Raw genomic sequence first — 23,660 nt, forward strand, 5'->3', positions numbered from 1 at the left:
ATTAATAATCGTTATCAGCAAAATAACTTGTAACTAAATCTTTCAAAAAATGTAGTGGAGTCGAAGTAAATAAATGTAAATACACAAGTAGATAACAAGTGCTTTATAATTGTAGTTACCTACCGTAACGGTAACTTGCATGTACTAAAAATACTTTTGTTGTTTGATTGATTAATAAATCCTCCTCGGGGTATAAATATGCGCAAACACTGCGCACGGTGAGTCTCGACGAAGCGGAACCGGAAATGCTGCGGCGAGATGTTGAACTGCAAGATGAAATATGTGAGAATGAAACAGTTCATGTAGATGTTCCAGATTTTATATTTTTTGGCTATTTATGTAAATTTAGGTCAGATATCTTCTACTTGTTCTGTTGGCCTGTTAAGGTAAGCTAACCGGTCCCTCTGAATCCGGACACGGCTGTAGAGTTTAGCTAGTTAGCTAGAATATTAGCTTAAAACAACGGTAGCTCCACATACAACAGAGAATGGGTGGAAGGGGTGCGCCTGATTTGTACACACAGGTAGCCTCGAGCCACCGTGACCCAGTCGTGTTCCCAATACTGTTGAGGACAAGTTGAAAACCCCGCTTACTCGGGACTACACGTTAATTATATTAAACCTCCCCTGGCCACTACTGAAAATTGACTTATCATTGAATAGTAGCTACCAAGCGAGTAACATAACGTTAATATGCGCGGCAGGTGTGTTTCTGTAACCACTTTTAATACAATTAATAATATATGTGCAGAAAATACACATTTTTATAAAAGTCTGTCAAGTAATCCTGATCCTACTCAGAAACAGGTTCATTGCCAAGTAGGTTTTTACATAAACAAGTTAATATATCCCGAGGGAGACTCTTGTGCAGCAGATGCAGGACAAATTGGAAACGAGAGCAGATATATATTGAGTGCAAATAAACCAAATATTAAAAGTTAAGATTATCAAGAAAGTGTAAAAACCAAAAGTAAATCAATTTAACAATGTAAACAGGTCAACATAGGTGTCATAAAGGTTAACAAAAAAGTGCAAGTTAAAAATACACACATGCCAAAAAGTAAACGATTAACGATAAGGATCATGACTAAACTGGTTGATGCACAGGATGAATTTGTCTTGGTGCAGAAAAATAAACAAGTACTGCACGCCATAATTCTTACATGATAAATAGAATTTTACTGTAAAAAATATGTATAATATATATTGTCATTGTCATTCTCTCAGACCAGACAATGCTCCTATAGAGCCACAAAAGACATTACTGTTAATATTACAGTCAGATATTTTTCGAGGCTCAGTAGTCCTCCCCCAGATGGGTAAATTTATTTTGTGTGTTGAGTAGATATATGTATCCATCCTTGACTCAGTGTTTTCTTCCAGGACTCTTGCTTGATTAAATTTTGCTGACAAAGAGCGGTAATCCAACTTTAATTTTTACTGTAGGCCACTGTGCTGTCTGTAAAGATAACACTGTTTTTTAAATCTTTGCCACTGTTCACCAGGGGAGGATGAGTGTGGAGGCGGTGGACCGGGTGGCTGCTGTGACCAGCAGTCGGCCCAGCACGCCTCTTCAGACGTCCTGGTTTGAGTTCCTCCTGGATGGCAGCCTGCTGGAGAAACACCTGCAGAAGTCAAACCCAGGTCTGCACAGAGTTACTAACAGTTATTATACTCTGCCCTGTGGTCGATTTTGTAGTGGTTTCTTAATGTAATAATTAATAACCAGAGTGAAGAATATTTCAAATATAGCTCAACTGATATTGATCCTCCTCCTTGAGTACACATCTGGACTGTATCAACTGTGATACAATTTATTCCCCTTTGTCTCAGTGAGTTAAACATGTGCTAAAACAGCATGTGCTCATGACAGTCATTTAGTCATTTAGATGCAAATATCTATATGTCATGCTTTGTGTTGGGTTATTTAAGGAAATACTTTAGTCCCATCGCCATTTCTTATAGGTTAAGTGCATTTATTAAATAAAATGTAAATTACTCACTCTGCTTTACCAACAAGTTCACATAGTTAACAGCTCATTTTGTATATTGCATAATGAGCATCCATGAATGGAAAATACACTCAAAAACATTGTTCAAAAACAAATTTGGCAGTCAATTTTGTTATTCTATGGTGAATTTTTCTCACTCCTATGGGTATCAGGCCAAACATGAACATCAAGTAACCAGACTGTGATATTTGTGGTGCACCTAGAATTCAATCAGCATTTTGAGTGGACACCTGAATAGACTGTGTGCTTATTAATATGTATATATGTGTCTATATATTTCTACAGACCCGACACCAGTGCAGCTGATAGTCCAGTTCCTGGAGCAGGCGTCCAAACCCTCAGTGAACGAGCAGAATCAAGTGCAGCCTCCAGCAGACAACCGCAGAAATCGCACGCTAAAGCTGTTGGCACTGAAAGTAGCTGCTCACATGAAGTGGGATCTGGATGCTCTTGAGAAAGGGTACGAGTGTGTGTAAGCGCCTTTTTAAACTTATACTGTGGAGGAAGTCAGTCATGCTTTTTTAAGTCTTTTCCACTTTGCTTTTAAGTCAATTTAGAGGGTATAAAAGGGGTTTCAGGGTTGCAGAACCTTGTCATTTTGTAGAGAACAATGCAATTCTTTACCTCCAGTTAATGTGTGAAATTTGAGGTTGCAGGTTTTCAACCAACACTGTTACCTTTTAAATTATGCAAATGTAATATCCCAACATTCCAGAAGGGTTAAGGCCTAATTGCTTCAATGAGCAGACTGAATTATATGTTTAAAATGTCTCTGCATGTCTTATAAGATGTATCGAATAATTCAAATAAACACAAGAAGTTTGTGCTCTAGAAAAGGATCAGCAGTCAGTGAATAACCTCCTAAGCCTTATGATAAGCTATTATGGCAAGGCTTAACTATACAGACCAGTGAGCAGTGATAACTAACATTTCTTTGGGGTCATCGGGTGGGAACCTCCTTTCACCAGTGTTTCATCTAGTTGGTCCCACGACACCTCCAGGAGGCTAGACAGTGATCTCTGGTGTCCCAGAGACACTCCCCTAATGCCAGGTCTCACTGCTCCCCGCACCAACCCAACAACCTCCTTTACCTTACTTACACATGGCTTTCTCAGCCCAAGCAGCACTGCCACCTTCAACCAAACCCAGGCTCCGTACATGCGAGCTCCAGGTAGAAACAGGGCTGATACTACCTTTCCTAGCACATTCACCATACTCTGTTTCACACGTTGCATAGCATAACTCCAGTATACGCTAAAGTTAAAGGAGATAAATAAACTTACAGGATCAGCAAACACACTCACCTTGCAGCATGGTCTCAAACAAAAGGGATTCAAATAGGCCACTCCCACACTTAAATAACCTTCCTCTTCCTGGATTTCCTCCTTACTTAATAAGGAGGCTGTAATAATTGTTCTATCAAATGATACGGATATAAGCATCATGTAATGAGCTCTCCTTCTTCCCTGCCAGTTTGACCATTCCAGTATTAAATATGTTACTGAACGAGCTCTTGTGCGTGAGCAAAGTGCCACCAGGGGTGAAACATGTGGACCTGGACCTGTCCACTCTGCCTCCTACAACAGCCATGGCTGTCATCATATACAACCGTTGGTAAGTAAGATCACCAGGAAAAAACACAAAACTCACTGAGGCCAGACACACCAGCTTAAGTAGTAAGACACCCTGGTTAACCAGCAGTGACCATCAATTCAAATGATTGCATTGGTCACAAAGAATTAGATGTACACGAAAAGAAGGAACTGCGTATAAAGAAAGAATAACAAAGGATTATAATTGTCTTTGTGGTAATTTGTTTTTTTGTCTGTCAAAGGGCCATCAGAACCATCGTGCTGAGCAGCTTTCCAGAGAAACAGACCAAACCGGGACCTCACCAGATGAACATGTAAATTTTGCTCCTTCCTTTCCTGTTAACACCCTCTGATTTGGATCAAGTTGTTATTTGAACAAAATTAACTTAGCAAAAAAAGAGATTCAAATCATTTTTCAGTGCTCAGTTTGAGTGGCATCAAAACAATAGTGAGTCTTGTCTTGCCTTCTAGGTTAAGTATCGTGCAGCAGGAGAAAGAGATGACTGAAAACATCCTCTCTGTGGTGAGTTAACATTTTTTGATGTATTACATGGAAATCCTCAAAAGCTGTCATGCCATTTACTTTCTAAAACTATTGCTGATTGTATAAACATTTTATTCACATGTTGATGTGCCAGATAGTTATAATTTTGTAAAGGTTTGAGTGAAAAACATGTCATTATGCCACCTTTTCAAGTGAGCATTAAGGCATTATTTAGTATCTTAAATGAAATGTTCTTTATCACGCTCTCAGCTGAAAGAGCAGGCGACTGACTCCATCAGTGTCCTGGAAGGAGCTCTGCAGCTGAAGAAAGACTTCTATGTTCACACCCTGAGGACTCTGGATCTGCTGGCTGCTGATGCAGCTGCCAACGGAGAGACAGAGTCCTCAACCGCAGGACTTCGCATCAGCGCTGATGAGCTGCACTGTCAGGTCAATGGACAACACAATCTTAAATAACTCTGAAGTACAATTCATCGAGACTACATACAGAAAGACAAATTTTATTGATTTCTACAGGGAGCAACTGGAGAGTGTATCAGGACAATAATAATTTGCAAAACATAATTTTATATTGACAAAAATAAGTGGAAATTAGTGTTGTGACTCAAAGTGTAGTTTCAGTGTAACATAATGGAATTTCTCATGTGTTGAAACCAAAATTGGTCTAATTTGTATTTCAGGTTCATTATGATTTGGGAGGTATTTTCTTCCAGCAAGGCTGCACAGACCAAACAGCCTATGAGAAAGCTCGGGATCACTTCAGGCAGACAAAGGAACTGTTAACAAAGGTAGACTTACTTGTTTATCACTTTACCATGTCCCCAGTTGTTTCTGTTAGTCCTGTAATGACTACAGTTTGCCACCTGCATATTTTGTGGATCTCAGGCATACCGGTAACATTCTTATATCAAATTTTTTATCATATTTTATTTTTCAGCTGGATTCAACCGTCCATGTTCACCTAGATGAGAAACGTCTGGCTGGCTACTGGAACGCCTGCAAAGCTTTGACTGGAGACAGTGACCCGTCAGACACCCAGAACACACCCTACAATCAGATCAACAGCCTGATCAGGGCGCAAAATTACCAGGTCAGAGCACATAGTGCAGTGACTTTTAAGTGACATTTCACCCCAAAATATTTTTTAAAAAAACACACATTTTTCCTCTAACCTGTAATAAGAGGAAACATTTTTTGAGGTGAACTGTCCCTTTAAAGCTTAAGATTTGTTATACGTAAATACACTTGGGACTACAAGGTAATTTGGCATGTAGTAAGGTTTCAGCTGTAATCTGAGGGTAAATGAGAGATACCAGAAAGATGTATGACTGAACGGTGGCAATCAGCACTGTTACACGTGTTGTACTTTATATTGTGTATTCCTCTCTGTGACAGGCTGTCATCGAAGCCTTCATCAAAGACAACGTGTCCCGCAGTTTGCCAAACAATTTCAGACGGTCTGTTCTCAGGGAGTTCCTGTATAAGGTCCAACAAGGGTGAGATCAAAATTCAATCCATAATCAAAATCATTTCAACACACAACAGTTTGCAGTGTGACAGAGCCTATAGATATATGCTATGCATTGAAACAAGGCCCTGCTTATTCACAGGCTGCTTTAGTACTTGTTTGTCCTCTGGTACTGGTGATTATAGAACATTCTGACATTGTTGTTTCACATCTATTCTATTAATCCAATGAACAACCATTTCTAACACTCTGCAGCGAATCGAGCCTGGATGAGGTTTGCTACAAGCTGTGTGTTTGCAACGCCGTCCGTGATGCTTTAGAAGGAGAAGTCCTCAGTGTGCGGTTCCAGCAGCTTCTCCTCAAGCCCAGTAAAAGGATGGTGGACTTCATTTTAGAGGTACTCACCTTCCTATGTTCCAAATAAGTGTGTCATTTGAGATTGTTGCAGGAGTAAGTAATGCTTGATTTATGCTTGTTGCATTCGTGAGGGACACAAGGGTCTGCATAGCCAAAATGACATCACACCATCAGACATGCCCCTTCACGGGGTCCTGTTTGGCGTGTTTTTACCTGTCAGCACTACGTGGATAGAGATAGGTGGAGGAAAAAGAGAACCACGCCGTAGATTTGAGTTTTCAATACACTGCCTCTTTTCAGTGTGGGGGAATATCGCTTTGCCGCAAGGAGAAACCTGCACTGAGTATTAAAGATCCAAATGTTTTCTCATCGTGATTCTGCATCAGCCTATGTTAGTGTGGAAAGCATAATCGAGGCTTGACGCTTGGGATGTAGAGCTCCATCTGATAAGTGTACAAACTCCTGCACATACAAAGGATAACTCAGATTTAAGTCTGACTTGTTGTAACCGATGTATCCATCTTTCCTTTACTCTTTGATATGAACTATTAAATAAAGCTCAAATTACCTTAAATAATGTAAACGTACTATACAATCCATTTTCTCAGTATAACCCTATCTTTGTCCTGCAGGTGTGCACACTTTCACTGGACAAGGACCGTCCATCTGAGACATCGAGAAGAAATATGGCCACTTTCATGAAGTGAGTGAGAGCAAAGTCAGGGTCACCTAATTACACACTAGCTAAAGTGACAAAAAGCCTTTATTTAGTCTAAAGAAATGGAAGAACCTACAGCTGATAGTGATCATTGCAGATCACTGTGCAGTATCTTCACAGTCCGCACCAGCTCTTCATTAAACAGCACTGATCTGACATAAAACTGTTACCTGTATTGCAGGACTCTGTGTGAAACCTTGGAGGAGCTGTCTTTGCTGTTTGTGGTGTCATCTCATAAACTCTTCATGGAGCTGTTAAAGGAGGAGGAGAGGAAGGTCCTGGTGGAGCAGCTGAGGAAGAGATCATCCACAATCAACCTCAGCGCTAAGCCTCTGCCTTCTTTCTATGACATTCCAGGTACAGCACTGGGAGTTTCCTGCACATACTGTTCAGTGACATTCAGTTTTTCTGTTTGTTGTCTGTTAACCTGCTGGATATCAGCAGGAAAGCTGTCGGTGGTATGTTTCAGTCTGTGAAAGCTTGTGACTTGATACATTTTGTGTCAGCTTCAGCAAGTGTCAACATCGGGCAGCTGGAGCAGCAGCTCATCCTTTCACTGGAGCCGCGCAGGATCAGACAGATACTCATCGAACTCCACGGCATGGCCGAACGACCCTTCTGGAGGGTCAACAGTAAGGTCAGGGATCAACAAGCTGATCTTGAAAGAGAAATAAAACATAAGTGCCAATATCAATGACATTTTTATCAGTCGACCACTCAATGAAACATTGCTACCCTCACTAGTCAGCACCAGAAATACAAGTTGGTTTTACTTCATATTTTATTAATGTAAACATTTGTTACAATGTCATATCTTCCTAGTTCTCTTTTTCTCAAACTGGTGGCATATAAGCTCTCTCTAGTGGTAAACCACTGTTTAAACGTTAGGGAAATTTGTAGTTAGCAACATCTGTAGATATCCATAATAACACTCCAGTTAAGATTAACTTACAATATGAATATCTTTTAGCTGATTCACACATTGCCAGAATTTAAGATGAATCTGACTTATTGTGGAAAATGTAATTTTCATTGTCAGATATAATACAGTTTAAACTTACTAAGTAAAAATCACTTTTTTGTTTGTGCGCACAGTGGGAAGTTCCTCCAGACTACATTAATGTGATCCTCGGCATTAAAGACAACCTGACAAAGGACCTGGTTTACATCCTCATGGCCAAAGGACTCCACTGCATATCAATAAAGGTGTGTTTGCATGATCAGGGCTCAGAACTTTAACTTACTTGAAAAAAAGAACCGCTTTTTCTGGCTCCTAGTTCTGCATCAAAATGGCAAAAAGTTTATCTGTAAAAATGTCTGATCTCTCTGTCGTGAGGCACTGTGGAAGGACTACTGTATTCCACAGGATCCAAAACATGAAACAAGCCACAAATATTTAAACCTCTATTGGTATAAGGGCATCAACAAGTGTAACATCAGCTTTTTTAATTATGAGTTCAATGTAATGAGTGTCAGTTTAATACTGGGATCATATTTCCCTGTCGTCTCAGGACTTTGCCCACGCAAGGCAGCTTTTCTCAGCTTGCCTTGAACTTGTCACCGAGTTCTCCCCAAAGCTGAGGCAGGTGATGCTGAACGAGATGCTGCTGCTGGAGGTCCGCGCACACGAGACCATGGCGGCCGAGGGCAGCAAAGAGCGACCACCCCCTGACCTGGTCAGCAGGGTCAGAGGATACCTGGAAATGAGGATTCACGGTGAGTGGATAGAGACATTGTGGAGTTGTAACCTGGTCTTTACCTTCTTGTAATTTGTTTTTAATTTTCTGATCTTGGGCTCTGTTGTGAATCCCCTCCCTCTGGTGCTGCACTTTTTAAATTATTTGGCAAATTATATATTTTAGAGACACCTGGATGCACTCTAACATTTAGATTGTACCGTATCTGTGTGAGTAGCATCACAGCTTGCTCACTGTAAAATATTAGAGCACTGGAATAAGGGATCATTTATAACGTTCAGACATTTTAGAAAACCAACCTAAAATACTGTAAACAACATGAGCATATACTTTTCAGATGCACAAAATTACAGGATTTTCTTGTCTTTGTTTCCAGATCTGCCTCTGCGTCAGGTGGTAGGAGAGGAGTGTGTCGCCTTCATGTTGAACTGGAGGGAGAACGATTATCTAACTCTGCAGGTGCCGCCATCTCTCGTCATGAACAACCCATACATCAAGGTAAAAAGTCTGTTGTCTGAAGTTCTGATTTGCACCTTGTATGTGACCTTACACTTGTCAGGTAGACAGAAACAAGGCTCCAAATGAATAGTAATGTTACTTCATATGTACTTTTTGTAAATGGGCATCTGTTTACATCCACAATGATTTTATGAGATGACAACATATCAGTTGTGCATACAGCTCCTTGCACTGCTCTAAAGTGGCAAAAAAATAAAATATTGCATATTTTAGTCATGAGATTTGTATTTTGAGAGTCAAACTCAAATGTCATTTAATGCCACTAGAGGAATATTCTTGTTTTGTAAGTATTGTACATCATTTCATACACATGCTCCCACAATGTTTTTGGACAAATTTGGAAACAGTTGTTGCTCAATTAGAGTTCAGAACAAACTCTATGACGATGGACCCTTTCTCTTAATAAATTTGTGCCTCCTGTTTCCTTTTGATAGCTCGGTCAGCTCCTGGCTTCAACATGCAAGGAGCTCCCAGGTCCTAAAGAGTGTCGACGCACAGCCAAGGAGCTTTGGGACGTGGTGGTGCAGATCTGCAGTGTGTCCATCCAGCACAAGCGGAACAACGATGGCAGAGTGGGCCTCATTAAACAGAGAGACTCCTCCATGGGCATCATGTACCGGTATGCTGCAACCATCCCTACTACCAGTGACAATAAGAGAATAATGCAGACCAATAACATTGCAACACATTTATATTGTAATGTATGATAAAGAGTCATGCTCATTCTGGTATACTTTCATTTTCTAACCCATTTAGGAGCAAATTCATCACTTTCATAAAGAAGCTTAGAGTAAGTATTCCATACATCAAACTTAGACTGTGGATATATTACAAGTGCTGTTGATGAAAAGGTAACAAGTGTCCTCTTATTTCTCACAGGAGCCGCTGGTGCTGACAACCCTCATCTCACTGTTTGTGAGGCTCCACAGCATAGTGCGGGTATGTCTCCAAATTTTGAGCTGTTAGATTATTAAATAAACACTGATAGCATACTGTAGAGGCTCGTGTAGGCTGTGTGGGCGGAGGATTGTCTAACAGCAAAACAAGGGGAAATGAACAGCTGGCTCAATGGGGGAAAAAATGCTTCAATGATGCAGTGAGTGTACCAATACCATGGCATGATCATAGGTTGTGCTGCAGTTTCTGTTCTCTTCCCTGCTTATCACAATCAGTTCATCATATTTCGCTCATGGATAAAACAACTGTTTTCTGTCTTTAGGATGATATTGTAAATGAAGTGACAGCAGAACACCTCTCCATCTGGCCATCCACTCTTCCAAAGTAAGAGCTTTTTTTCTTAATAAAATGCTTAAGGGAATACTTCTCATATTACCATTTATATATCATTTACTCACCCCTTGTTACAATGAATTTGTGAAGAAAGCTTTGTTCTTCCCACATGCCTCCACGGTGAATGGATAATCCAAAAATGGAGAAAATTCATAAAGAATTGAAGTCATAGGGGTCTGCGTTTAAACAACAGCAAAACTAGATCAAAACATCCGTTAACAAACTGTCACACAACTTGCGCAGTATAATCCAAGTCTCATTTATCCAGTCATATAGTCACTACTTCCAAAACAGAACTTTCCAACAGGGAACTGCATGGAAAGCAAAACTTATCGATGCTCTCTTCAAAGCCAGACTCCATTGACAAAAACAGTAATTTTACCTCGCTGAACAAGGAAGCTGCTGGTCTATCACTGCCTCGATTGGTAGTTTGTTTGTATTATTGTGTGACCTTGGTGAATCCAATTTAAACTTTTAACATCAAAGTCACAAAATAACAGAAAGTACCCCTATGACTTTGATTCATCAATAAAAATAAATTGCAAGAAAAACAGTTTTCTTCATACATTCAACAAAATACGGGGTGGGTTATCGATTCACACCTGGTCATTTGGGGGGTGAAGTGTTCCTTTTAAGATGTCTCAAACCAAGCCAGTAAATGTTGATATGATGTTTGTGTGTGTTGACCAGCATACAGGCAGTAGACGTGGAAGCTGTGGCTGTGACCGTCAAAGAGCTGGTGTCCTATGCCCTCACCCTGAATCCTAATAACCAGTCGTGGCTCATCACACAGGCAGATATCTACTTTGGTAAGACACCAGAATCTTTTGTTTTTCTTTAGTTTAAATGCTTACTGAAGGATTTAGGCAAACTACAGTCAAATTGCAGTTGCAGAAATTCTGTTTTGTATTAAACTGTTTAGAGGTCCAGATGTGTAGTGCTCATGACATCAGCAGTGTCTTGACTGTAAACAGTGTTACCGAGATGTCTTAGTTTGACTGAAACCTTCTGTACGTCTCCCTCTGTTTTGCAGTGACCAATCAATACTCTGCTGCACTCAACCTGTACCTCCAGGCCGGAGCTGTGTGCTCAGACTTCTTCACCAAAGCTGTTCCCCCTGATGTTTACACTGATCAGGTGGATCACACAGGAAACATTACACACTTCACAATGAACACCTCTTCAGCAGTTGCTGGCAACAAGAAATTTAAAAAAAAAGAAAAAAAAAAGTATTTTTTTTTTTTTTTAATCCAATCCAAAGCAACTTAAAATTTGTTTTGCAATTACAACATATCCTTTGAGTGAATCACAATAATGTTTAAAAAGAGAGAATGTCAATGTACATTAGTCAGTGTGAATTGCAGTTTCAAAGTACATTGACTTGCTGCTTTGATAGTCCCATATCCCGAGTCGGGATTTCGTTCGTCAGACTTGTGCGTTTTATAAGCTTTAAGTGGGAATGTAAAAGACAGCATGGATGCTACAAAGGTGTGTTGTCCCAGGCGTGTATCTACACCAGTACATTCCCTAAAACCACTAAAAATTGCTTTACCTGACATGTTTTCAGGGTTAATGCTAATGAATATCTTTTGTTACTAATCTAGGTCACTCCATGTGGACAGCAATTACAACCTAATACCATATTAAAAAAATTACATGTGAGCAAAAAAATTAATACAAAGTTTCTTATAATCAACTGAAAATGTACTTCTGTCAGCCATGTTTCTGTGTATATGACCTCATGGATTATTCTGACACCACATGAATGTGCTGTTAGTCCACTGTTGTACTCCAAAGATATTACAATGAATTAATTGTCTAATAAACACACTGCTGTTTGCAGGTCCTGAAGCGGATGATCAAGTGCTGTTCAATGATGAACTGCCACACACAGGTCAGAGGTCAATCAGGTTGCTTTTTTAAAAGTTAACTTGTTAGCTTGACTTGTTTTAGTTTATTCAAGAAGGGATGGTGCAAATTAATCAATACACATGGTATAAAAATGTAAGGATTAGCCAAGAGAGTATTTTTCATCTGTAGTCCCGTGGCCAAGATGTTACAGAAGGCTAACTAAAACACAACAAAGCACAAAGAAAAGCACAGTTGTCACCAATAACACTAATGAGGACTCTGTTGTCTTCAAGTGTCCCAGTGAGAGTGACAGTGAGCCAGCATGCATGACCAGGAACGTGAAACCAATGCAGCTAAATGGATTTTAGCCATCATTAGTTTAATTTTTTATACCTATGCCTTTCTTGCTCTGACATGTCACAATGTCTTTTATGAAAAAGGTTTATTTCAGCTGTTAGAAATATGCATTGGTGTTTGTAAAAATGTCAGTGTTAAATAGTTTTAAGGTGCTTGTTATAGTATAAGCTGTAAATACAGTGATTTTTAACAGAATCAGCAAACTTCACATTGTCTAAGAACGTGATTGTTCCGTGTTAAATCTAGTTTGTCTCTCATCAGGTCGCTGTTCTCTGTCAGTTTCTCAGAGAAGTGGACTACATGACCGCATTTAAAGCTCTTCAAGAACAAAACAGGTACAGCATGAAATGATATGCCCAACAGTTATGACCATCAGCACTATATTCTGAACATCTCTCGCATCTTTTTGTCTCCACAGTCATGATGCCATGGATTCTTTCTACGACTACATCTGGGACGTCACTATTCTAGAATACCTCACACGTATCCTCTCTTAATGATTGTACTGATTCACGAGGGAAAATAAGGACCTTCCTTTAGGACGAAGATAGTTTGGATTTTTGCAGTGGGGTTGTATGAGGTAGTTATTCGTAGTTAGCTTATTACCTACAGTAGATGGCGGTTAGCAAGCCCCCAGTTTGGAGAAGCAGGCTGGAGCACAGACATGGAATCTAAGCAATGTACTGCTGCGGATGGAGACAGCAGCAAACATATTTTAACCACCTAAAAAAAAAAATTGGAATATTTTCAGCATTCATTTTATTTACAGCAATTTCCAACAAGTGAACAAAGCCGTTATATATGCTCCCGTCAAAACCACTGGATTCCATTGACAAAATCCGTAATTGTACCTTGCAGAACACAGAGTTGCTGGTCTATTGCTGCCACAGTTGGTTAGTTTTGTATTGTGTGACTTTTTTTTTTTTTTTAAAGGGTAAGTTCAAATTCACCAAAGCTACAATTAACTAACTGATCAAGGCAGCCGTAGACCTGAGATCTGAGACCTGTTTTTGTTAAATGCACTCTGGTAGCTTTGAAGAGAGCATAGATAAGTTTAAGTTCATTTCCCAGTCAGAGAAGACTGTCTGACAACACAGTAAAGAGGGGAAAATATTCTCTAGTGTACACTTAAACGGATTGATTTTTTTTTTTTTCTTCCCTTAGTTGGCTAAAATACATTTTACTGCTGCCCCCTCCACAGCAGTGCATTGCTTGGAATATGGTGTAACTCTGTCTGCTTCTCTAAACTGGGGGTATGCTGACTTACACTTACTGCAGGTTATAATACACTGACTATAGATAAGTACCTCATACAACCCCACTTAAAAAAATCTGAACTACCCTTTATGTCATTTTGTTCTTCCTTGACTGTGTGTTTATAGATATTCACCACAAACGCGGCGAGACAGAGAAGAGACAAATAGCGGTAAGCAGTTTAAACCCTTCAGTTAACATCAGGTCGATTTGTCAAGTTGTTTTTGCACCAACATATTCATAAAGCTAAAAACTGCCATTCCATTTAGGAGGTAAAAATCTGTCATGTTTAATATGAACCAACAGTAGCTTCAGTGTTTTTGTTAATTAACCAACTGCATTTCAAACTCTTGGGTTTCTCTAAAAAACAACAAAAAAAAAAAATCAAATTTGGTTGTAGTACTCATGTACTGGGCTAAACATGGTTAAGTGGTTTTATGTCAGTTTTGTATATGAACCTCATGTATATGAACAGCAGATAACCATATGATCTGCTGAATTCCAAATTGCATACTTTCTTTTTACTTCAGAATCCATGCTATAGACTGACAGTTATACGAGCAAGAGGGTCAAAGTTCCAAGGCACAATGCTGTGACAAAATATGGTCCCAAGTGTATACATACACGAAAGTTAACGTATGTGATCCGGAACACAGCTTGAGTTTTTCAAATGATACTGAAAGAAGTTTTAAAGGCATCATAGACATCTAAAAACTTTTAAAGACCTTTTCAACAAAATCAAGCAAGGTTAACCTGCAAAGTCTTTGCTGTCTGAGGCTGAAATAATTTCCTAACTTTCGGCTTCTCTTCAGATAAAAGCGATTGGACAGACGGAGCTGAACACCAGTAACCCAGAGGAAGTGCTGCAGCTGGCTGCACAGAAGAGGAAGAAGAGATTCCTGCAGGCGATGGCCAAACTGTATTTCTAGGAGACATGCGAACCACTGTCAGACTTTTTGGGAGGTGGGAATGTATATTTTATTTTGTGGTAGAAAATAAACATATGAATAAATACAGTTGCTCATTTGTACACGTAATCATTTGAATGAATTCTTTAATAAAAATAAATCACTGACTATTCATAGCCCTGAGTTAGACAAACAATGGCTTATTACAACAACATGGTAAAGATAACTGAGAAACACTCGAACTGAGGAGTATGGCCTTCATACAGCCAGTGCTCTAACACATGGCATTCATCAGGTTCATTGAAAAGTGCAAACTCGTACTGTACAAGTGTTTCTAAGTTAGCTAGTTAGAGTTTACAGATTAGCTGTTAGGTGGAGTAGTGGCAGTAAACTCAGCTGGTTCTCAACATCATCCATTTAAAAAACAATTTAACATTTCAACTGGCCCTGAAGCAGTGTTTCAAATATTTCATTTGTTGGCTATGAACATATTTAATATGCTACAAAAGTAAACAATTGCACATCACAGTATCAGAAGCTCATTTCTGAGAAATGACACCTGGCACTTTCTTTTACATTTTTTTCTTGTCTGGATTTAAGCACCCAATTGCTAGAAACTAAAATCATGCAAAAGCTTTGGCCACAATCTAAGAGTCTTTAAAATGCAGGCATGACAATGTCCTGGATAATGTTTTCAGTAACAAATTTCACATCAGCACGAGAAATGAGATGAAATTAACTCCCATATAGACTCAGTATTCCAGTTAACAGTATTTTTTTTCACCACTGGTTAGGAGCTGTCAACTGTAAACAGTCTTAGTGGCACATTAACCCTGTGTCCTCTTCGCTCACACTCACTTAAGAGTCTTCCTCATGTAGTTCAGTGTGTGCAGGTTTTTTCTGTGCTGTTTGGAGGAGTAGGGAGGTGGCTGCTCGCCTCCTTCAGACTGGCGTACTCCTGGAATAAAGTCAGAGACCAATGATACAGTAGTAGGGCTGCTTATTGGCAGTGCGATACATATCACAATGCAGGGATTATGTTTCATTATAGTGCAATACTGCTTTTTTATATCTAATTTTAGGAGCTTGCAGTGTGCTCTTTATGACTTCCTGTTTCATAGGCCCGTGTTCTTCATGTTAAAGCTATAGTTGGTAATCCTGTTCAGAAACACTTCTTGTTATACTGGGTGAAATGGTCCTTCTATCCTGAGAGTAGTCAATACATATTGTGTTCAGAAAAAGGAATGAAAAAAATCCAACCTCTGTGGCAGCTGCAGACCTGTAAAAACTCTGACCAATCCCTGCCATTCAGTGCGAATGGAAAGAACCAATCAGATGCCTTCATGTCTCGTCCTGCCCGAGCCCCTCTGTCCCTCCCTCCCTCCCTCCTCCCTGCGTGCACTCATCACCTGTCACCGTTGCCGGAAATATTCAGTACACTCCTCAGCAGAAATACCGAGTTAGCAGGAGTTTGCTGAACAATGGCAGAGAAAATGCAGCCAAAAGTACCACTTCCAGAGTTAAGCCTGATTTATGGTCCTGCGGCGTACCTATGTCGTTGCCGTGACGCCGTCGTGAACCCTTCGAACTTCTCCGTCACTCCATTTTGTCACGGTGCAATTCACCGCCAGAGCGGTAGGGGGCTGCGTTCCTTTCCAGAATGGTTATTGTCGTCTCTAGTTGATTCTTTGTTTAGCTTCCAGCTTTTCTGGTCACAGTGAACAATGGTGACAGAGAGAGAGAATCTTGCTGGAGTTGGAGTTGTTGGATGTCGAAGAAAGTATGTTAATACTGCAACATCTACATCGCAACAGAAGATGTTTAAAGATGGCGGGGATGGCGCAATCGGGAAATACGGAACTGGAAATGCGTTGCCAAGCAAACCAATCACAGCCCTCTCGGTCTGCGCTGGGTCTGCGTCGCCTCGACGTGTAGTTACATTTTTTGGGAGGTGCACGTCTGGCTACGCCGGGGGCTACGCCGAGCCTCCTGCATAGCCATGTACCCTACGACGTAGGTACGTTGTTGATTTAATGGAGGACCATAAATCAGGCTTTACTTGTAACGGCTCGCCCCGCTAAACAGGCTGAGAAAAGAAAGTCGGAGGCAGAAAAGGCTGGGACGAAAAAGGCTTTGGATAAAGCGAGAGGACAAACCAGACGTCAACATCGGTGCAGCTTTTGAACGGTGGAGACAACTGAGGGAGCTGAAGGGCCTGAAAAGTGATGCAGAGGTTGCTGTCTTTCTGTTGGACAGATAATTATTTGTTTGCTTCGGGGGGATTTGTTATTTTACTCGGCTCTCCTCTGCCCTGCTGACTCCTACTGCAGGATGTGCGTTCAAGTTCTTGTGGGGCTGTGGCTTTGGAAGGAGCACTGACAGGAGGGGAAAGAGGGGGTGGAGCTTAGAGGAGGTGCCACTTTCAAATCTTGCTAGCTCTCCAACATTACCAACTATAGCTTTAACACTTGCAATGTCATTTTGGAGTCAAATGACCAAAGGTGGATTACAACATTACTGTCTCACAGTCAGAAAAACATAAAATTAACCATGGCCACAAATCTTTACATGTCAACCAAATACATAACAAGTGATCAATACACTATCCCAAAATGTTGCAATACTGAAATGTATCCATATTTTCTTACATTCCTAAGTAGTCATCACTAAATATTTCATTTGGATTTATTACAGCAGTTAACTATGGCTGGGTAATATGGAGAAAATCAGATAAAGATATTCTTAATCAATATCTCATCTTTTCTGTAATAATTGTGTGACCATATTTTAAGGTTGACTATTGGTGCTCTTCTAAAATATTTACAGTGAGATTTTTCATAAATAATAATCAGCAATGTGGATATAATGACTAAATGGATAAAGGTAAATAATAGACCAGCTAGAATAGTCTGGCAAGTTCAGAAAATTACATCACTTTAGTGTAATGCAGCCTTTAAAACCAGGAAAGACGACACTTATAGTATCCAAAATCTATATAGTTTCATATCACAATATCGATTCAATCTCCAGCCCTAATAACAATGTTCATTTAAACCATGCCATAATAATTCCAAACAGTACAGTTAAAGCTTGGGTACAATTAAAAGGAAGATGATTTCAGAAAATGCTACACTTCAAAATCAGCCATATCACCTTACCCTTTCCTAAAAGCCAGTCACACACAGTTGTTTGTTTGGGAGGGGTGCACTTACACATTTTGATAACTTTTGGCCTACAAGTAGGTGAAAAAAATATACTAACCAGCATGGTCATGTAGTCTGTGTGGGTCTGGACATTGTGTCTGTCTTCCTTGTTTATTCTGGAAAAATCCCTCAGCGTCGCTTTGCCAAACCAGTTTACCGACTCCACAAAGGGCGCCATCCAGTTAACACACAGCTGGATATTGTCTTTTGACAAACCTAAGCACGAAAAAAACAAAATGCACTTAATCTCGCTGTCAGCCACACTGTGTTTCAGACCAGTTTTTGTTATATATCACAGCTCAGCCAATATGATTATGTAGTTTTATAATTTTCTACAGCTGCATTTGGGCCATCTATGGGTGGAAAACAACACATTGCTGAGATGTGGCAAAGTATTTTAAACACTTCTTACAGTTCAAGAATCAGTTTTTTGATTAATACACACAAACCCTCAGCTCTTTCTGGTCCAGTTATTATCCAGTTATCATGCTCAAAATTCTGTGTTTGACACAACATGTTTCCATTTAAAGCTACGTTTCTGTAAAAGTAATAATCACAAATCTTACCTGAAACTTTTTCGACAGTTTCCTGTCGAATAAAATGGCTCAGGACTGAGGCAGCCAACACTCGATACTCAAAGTCAAGAGAGTTTATGTTGAGGACACAAAGGTCTAAAAGCTACAAGAGTCAAAAACACAGAGGAGAAACATTTAACATTAGTCATAAGCCCAAATTAAGCTAAAGAAATCAAGTAACATATAAGCTTTAATTCCTGTCATAGGTTGGGAGATCGCATTATTAACATTAATACTGACACGTTTGTCTACTTTGATATAAGAGTAGGCGTAGATAGATGAGTGACAGTTTTGATGGGTTACCCCTGACAGAGAGGCCTTCCATAAAATGTTAATTTTTTTGTAGCGACTTTGTTAGAAGGTTTTTAACAGTTCTGTGTCAGCACTTAAGTTACAAAAATGTGAATCCAGTCCAAACACTTACACGTGTCATCTGTAGGTAAACCTCCTGTGGAAACTGTGGCTCCAGCAGGTCAGAGTTGGTATTCATTGATACCATCTGGAAGTAAAGCTTCAGCCAAGACACAGCCGTTTCAGGACAAAGGTTCCAATGCAAAGCCTGTTTAACGTATATAAAGTAGAGTTATGCAATAATTAAAGCCTTCTTGTGAATCATAAATAAAAAATAAGGAGTTAAAACTTGGTCATTCTTGTAACAGTATTACCTTCAAAATAATTAACTCCATTTGAAGGATCTCGTCTTCATAGTAGGTTCCTGCAGTCACGTAGGCCATCTGTGAGAGCTTAGGAGGACAGGCTTCCTGCAAGGAAAGGACATAGCACCATAACTCATAAACCAACCAGTCATGTCCATTAGAAATATGTCTGTGTGCACTGCTGCCATCAATGAGCCTGAGCCTTAGCCCAACATATAAAAGGTTTCTCCACTGGCTGCCAGGTGTTATGCACCAAACAGGTGATGTGTGAAATGTCTTGTTGTGGTTGAGTGCAAGTTGAGTTTGGGTTGTCAGTGCGCAGTTTAATTTGAATGACTTGGGAAAATGAAACCAGATGTCTTCAGTGTTGTTCCTTACCTCCATCTTTGCTGCTATAAAAAGACAGGTTATTCCAATGAGCTGCAGCATGCTCTTTTCAATGTTGTTCTGGGTCAACATGAACCGGTCAAAGTAGTCCTGTGCCAGGTAGAACGTCTGCCGATGAAGAGTATAGGCCTCACTCACCTGGTGAAACCAAAGACAAATTGTTGGTAAATCTTTTGTTGATAAGGGATCCACACCGAAGACCCTAAGACTTGGGATGGCCACAATTAAAGGCCACTTTAAAAATGTTGGATCGCACAACGCCACAGATGCTGAATTTTTGAGGGAGTGTGCCATTAGCATGCTGACTGCAGGATCATTAGGTTGTGGTATCCACAACATAACCTGGAGTTTGGTCATTTTCTTCTTATGCATTTACAACATTGCCACCATTCAATTCAAATAAACACAAGAAGTTTGTGCTCTAGAAATAAAGGCATTTTAAACTGCTGCAATATTACACACAAAGTTGTAAATTCATCAACAACATCCAGAAATCTGAAAGACAAATATTTAACTTAAAAGCAAGAACGTGTTTAACTTGAGACCCATTTACTCCATGACTCTAAGATGCAGTTGAACACACCTCAATTAACCAGTCAAGGAGGACTGATCTCATTCTGGGCTGTATTGACGGGTGTTTCTGCATGAAGCTCTTGCTGTGTCTGTAATTCTTCTCCCTGCAAACCATCTTCACCCACACATCTTCAGGGGATCCCCATCTGTAACATGCAGACAAACAGAGCTGCAGCTCAAATCATATGGAAATTAAGCAATTATTATAATCAGCAATTATTTTTTGTAATTAATAGTTTGTCATTTTGTAAAAATTACAAACATTTCACTGTTCCAGTTTCTTAAATATGAGAATTTAGTTGTTTATCTTGGGCTTACATTACAGTAAACTGAATATCTTTAGGTTTTGGACTGTTGGTCAGACAAAACAAGACATCTGATAACATCACCTTGTGCTCTTGGGATACTATGCTAGGCATTTTCAACATTTGACAATTTGCAGAGTGGACAGTACGGATAGGAAATGAGAACAGTTTCTAAACTGTCAAATCCATTGACATCTTATGATTCTGAGCTTATCGGCTCCTTTTACTGATGCTGGCATGTTTTTCTGACAGTTGCGTATTGCAAAATAATGACTCATGTATCTATGCTGCTGGAAACTTGCAACAAGAGGGAGTCAGGGTGGAGAAAAAGAAACTGTCCAAAGGCTTTATTTTATGAGGAAAGATGACAACAGAGCTGCTTGTATTGTCTGTAAAATAATCATTTTAAGTAAGGGCAACACCAGAAACATGCTACAACATCTTTCTATGGAAAGCCAAGTATTTGACACTCTACGCATGAATGCCACTCCCTCCCAACTGAGCAGCACCACACCACACAGTCATGAACCATGGCTGACTTATAAATGATAATCACCCAAGATGAGGCAGAGGTGATGGCTGAACCAAGGAATCTGTGGACGTGAGAACGGCACCACAGTCGATACCAGCTCCCTTCTCAACAGTCTCCATGACAACACAAGGCTTGGCGACACCTACAAGTACCTGCTGGTTCTGAAATAGAAATGAATGAATAACGTGTTATAAACAAAAAGCTATGAACCTCACAGGATATTTCTGTTGTGCCAATTCCGGCTCCAAGACAGAGACATACATTTTGGGGGTTTTTTTTTATTTTCCCATGACCTCATAACTGGTAAAACTGGTCAATGTGATGACCTGAGTTGAGGTTTTTTGAGAGTACATGGGGCTTTCGCTCTTTATGATATTATCTTTTTTGCTGTTTTGTCCTTTTAATTTCTGATGGTACTTTTTGCTCCTCCTTTGCTTAAAGAAAACAATACACAGGCTTACTTATTCATCTATTCTGTGTCCTTGAAAGCACTCAGTTATGCCTCTACAAAACCAGTAAAATAGTATAATAATAATAATAATAATAATAATATAAAACAAAGACGTACCTTTTCACACTGCAGCTTTGACAGGGGCTGAATCTTTTTTCTGTTGCTTTGCTGAAAAGAGACGTTTTTATGAATTGTATGTCAGACTATCAAGGAAATGCGTGACCACTAAATAAGGCTCTAATATATCCTCTTAAATGAGTGGTTTGTTATGGCTCTTACTTTAGTTACTTTGCCTCTCTGCCCTTGAGCATTTTCAGATCTTTTCTGCAGGCGACCACTGCAAAGACATCAAACTCAACTCAATATGGAGATGAAGATTTGACAGCAGACCCACAGCTAATCAATAATAATCCATAAAGCATCAAAAAGAGGTCCTTACCTTCGTCTAGGCATGGCTGTCTGTCTGCAAAAACAAAGGAACAATTTAGTCGCAAAAAACAAACCAGGAAGTTAGCTGTCAGATGGAGACGTAAACAACCAGCTGCAGCTACCTTGCACAAAACATACTTCCATTAAAAATCAAGCCTGATGCAAAGACATAAATACACTGTTTCAGGAATCAGTCCTCATCATCATACGCGCCAACATTATTAATGAGCGCGTAAAATGACTACGTCTGCAGCCCCCACCCGCGAAACAAAACGCTGCTGCAACACCCTTTATTTCCCCTCTAGGAACGTTTCTGGCCCAAATCCTGCAGCTGCATGAGACAAAATGAAAAGCACAAAGAGACATGCAGTGAAAGCCCCCCAAAAGCCTACAGCTGCTGCCTTAATGTAGCAATACAAAGGCCGATGGAGGACACTTTGTGCAACTGATAAAATGATTTGAATTCAACACATGAACAAAAAATGCACGCCATCATGGCTTCTTTTATGTTCTCTGTGCTATGAAGTTAGTTTAGTCATGATTCACATGCATAATCATCTAACTTAACACGCGACTCAACCAGGAACAGACTGCAAAGGACTCGACAGCTTTAGTTTAATCTTAAAAGATGCAAATTCTGCTTCCACACCAACAAGTTTCTGAAACACAGTCTCTACTGTCAAACAACCCTTTATTGAGCCAACTTGCTGAACACAACCACTTGGACGACAAGCATTAGTCGACCGAGTTTACAAACATATCAGCACAATAGTAAACAAACTGCAGCTTTAATTGGAGCATAAGATCACACACATGCACGTGAATGACTTGGAAATGTACAGGTACAACTATCGAGGTAAAGAGCCGAGCTAAGTGTACAGGAGTACTGATGTTTGCAGCTTACCCTCCTCGGTTCCGAGCCCAAATTAAACTTGTTTGCATTTGGCGCTGGCGCCAAGTAATGAGCCTTTTCAGCACACTGCGCATGTGCATAAATACTGCCAACCCTCAAACGTTTAAGCGGAGGTTAAAGGGGTTAACGGTTAGCTGGGGTCATCCCTATGTTCCCAAGGTCCTTTGTTCCCCAGCTCTGTATTACCTTAATAATATAACACTCATAACAAACTTAAAACCTATCTTAGTAGTGATTTAAAAGATTCACAAATAACGTTATATGTCTCTTGATATAAACGAACATTGTCAAAGATTGGTTATCTATCTTCGCAGTATTAATATCTAGAGTCAAGAAAACTGTCTTGCCCACGTAACAGATATTGAATATCTGAAATAGGGGAAAACATGAGAGCATAAAATCCCTTGAAAGGTCTTAATGTGTCATAATAACAGGGTGTGTTTTCATATTTGTTTTCTCTTTGCTTAAGTTTCAACCGTGTTATCGCTGCGAGTTGTTCTTAAACTAAACTAGCAAGTAAAGAGGGAAACCGTCGTTTATTTTGTAGCCGAATGCTCTTTTCTATTATCGGATGTTTGGTTTAAGTATTATTACGTGTTTATTGTATGAATAATGCCTGAATTTAACATAAATCTTACAATAACGGCGTGTCGTCCTTTTCACTTCGTTCCTGTCAGTTGTAGTTTCCGGCCTCTTCGTGGTAGGCGGAACTATAGGACCGCACAGCCAATAGGAGACCGAGTTAAGTGAGCGCGTGCTCTTGGGGCAGGATGTAAACAAAGCAGGCGGCTATCAGAGCCATAGAGCTGTCAGGTAGAGAGGTCACAACAGAGCGGTTCTCCTCTCTTCATCTGGTAAGCTTCTGAACCCCATGTTTCAGGATGGCCTAGTTTCGGTCCCACCAGCAACACTTTACTGGGTCAATTTCGTGACTGATATTGAGTGGAAAAGAAGTTTGGACGTTACCAAAGATTTTTTTTTAACAAACAAAGTCAAAGAGATCTCATTTAAATTGATACACAAATTCTACCCTGTAAAACAATATTTATCAAAATTTAAGAATGATATAGATGTTAATTGTTCTTTCTGCCAAAAGCATCCTGAAACAT

At 39.8% G+C, this 23,660-nt stretch overlaps 2 protein-coding genes across 5 annotated transcripts; one reads left to right on the forward strand and one right to left on the reverse strand.

The window, feature by feature from the left end:
• The first annotated feature begins 240 nt into the window (after window positions 1–240).
• On the forward strand, window positions 241–14,589 carry ints8 (integrator complex subunit 8). Of its 2 annotated transcripts, none has more exons than XM_049602792.1 (28): window positions 241–282; window positions 1,505–1,643; window positions 2,297–2,471; window positions 3,485–3,625; window positions 3,846–3,917; window positions 4,075–4,126; window positions 4,358–4,537; window positions 4,789–4,896; window positions 5,046–5,198; window positions 5,504–5,604; window positions 5,832–5,973; window positions 6,566–6,636; window positions 6,833–7,008; window positions 7,158–7,288; window positions 7,747–7,857; window positions 8,163–8,367; window positions 8,725–8,846; window positions 9,302–9,486; window positions 9,624–9,657; window positions 9,747–9,806; window positions 10,087–10,148; window positions 10,848–10,966; window positions 11,191–11,294; window positions 12,001–12,051; window positions 12,627–12,700; window positions 12,784–12,848; window positions 13,748–13,791; window positions 14,432–14,589. In XM_049602792.1, exons 1-28 carry the CDS (start codon window positions 259–261, stop codon window positions 14,546–14,548), a joined length of 3,018 nt encoding a protein of 1,005 aa, XP_049458749.1. In that variant the 5' UTR covers window positions 241–258; the 3' UTR covers window positions 14,549–14,589. The 2 variants fall into 2 exon arrangements, with proteins under 2 accessions (XP_049458749.1, XP_049458750.1); XM_049602793.1 differs by having other exon boundaries at window positions 248–386.
• A 260-nt stretch (window positions 14,590–14,849) lies between these two features.
• On the reverse strand, window positions 14,850–23,249 carry LOC125905033 (G1/S-specific cyclin-E2-like). 3 transcript variants are annotated; one of them, XM_049602796.1, is made up of 12 exons: window positions 23,190–23,249; window positions 21,649–21,672; window positions 21,489–21,546; window positions 21,327–21,377; window positions 20,783–20,919; window positions 19,932–20,067; window positions 19,340–19,486; window positions 18,971–19,066; window positions 18,730–18,864; window positions 18,297–18,408; window positions 17,789–17,946; window positions 14,850–15,485 (listed from the first exon to the last, which is right to left on the reverse strand). In XM_049602796.1, the coding sequence occupies exons 2-12, from the start codon at window positions 21,660–21,662 to the stop codon at window positions 15,408–15,410; spliced, it is 1,122 nt and encodes a 373-aa protein (XP_049458753.1). In that variant the 5' UTR covers window positions 21,663–21,672; window positions 23,190–23,249; the 3' UTR covers window positions 14,850–15,407. The 3 variants fall into 3 exon arrangements, with proteins under 3 accessions (XP_049458753.1, XP_049458751.1, XP_049458752.1); XM_049602794.1 differs by lacking the exon at window positions 23,190–23,249 and adding an exon at window positions 22,543–22,710; XM_049602795.1 differs by lacking the exon at window positions 23,190–23,249 and adding an exon at window positions 21,761–21,815.
• Window positions 23,250–23,660: the final 411 nt, after the last annotated feature.

The sequence above is a fragment of the Epinephelus fuscoguttatus genome, linkage group LG17 (assembly GCF_011397635.1).
Source record: "Epinephelus fuscoguttatus linkage group LG17, E.fuscoguttatus.final_Chr_v1".
Taxonomy (NCBI): domain Eukaryota; kingdom Metazoa; phylum Chordata; class Actinopteri; order Perciformes; family Serranidae; genus Epinephelus; species Epinephelus fuscoguttatus.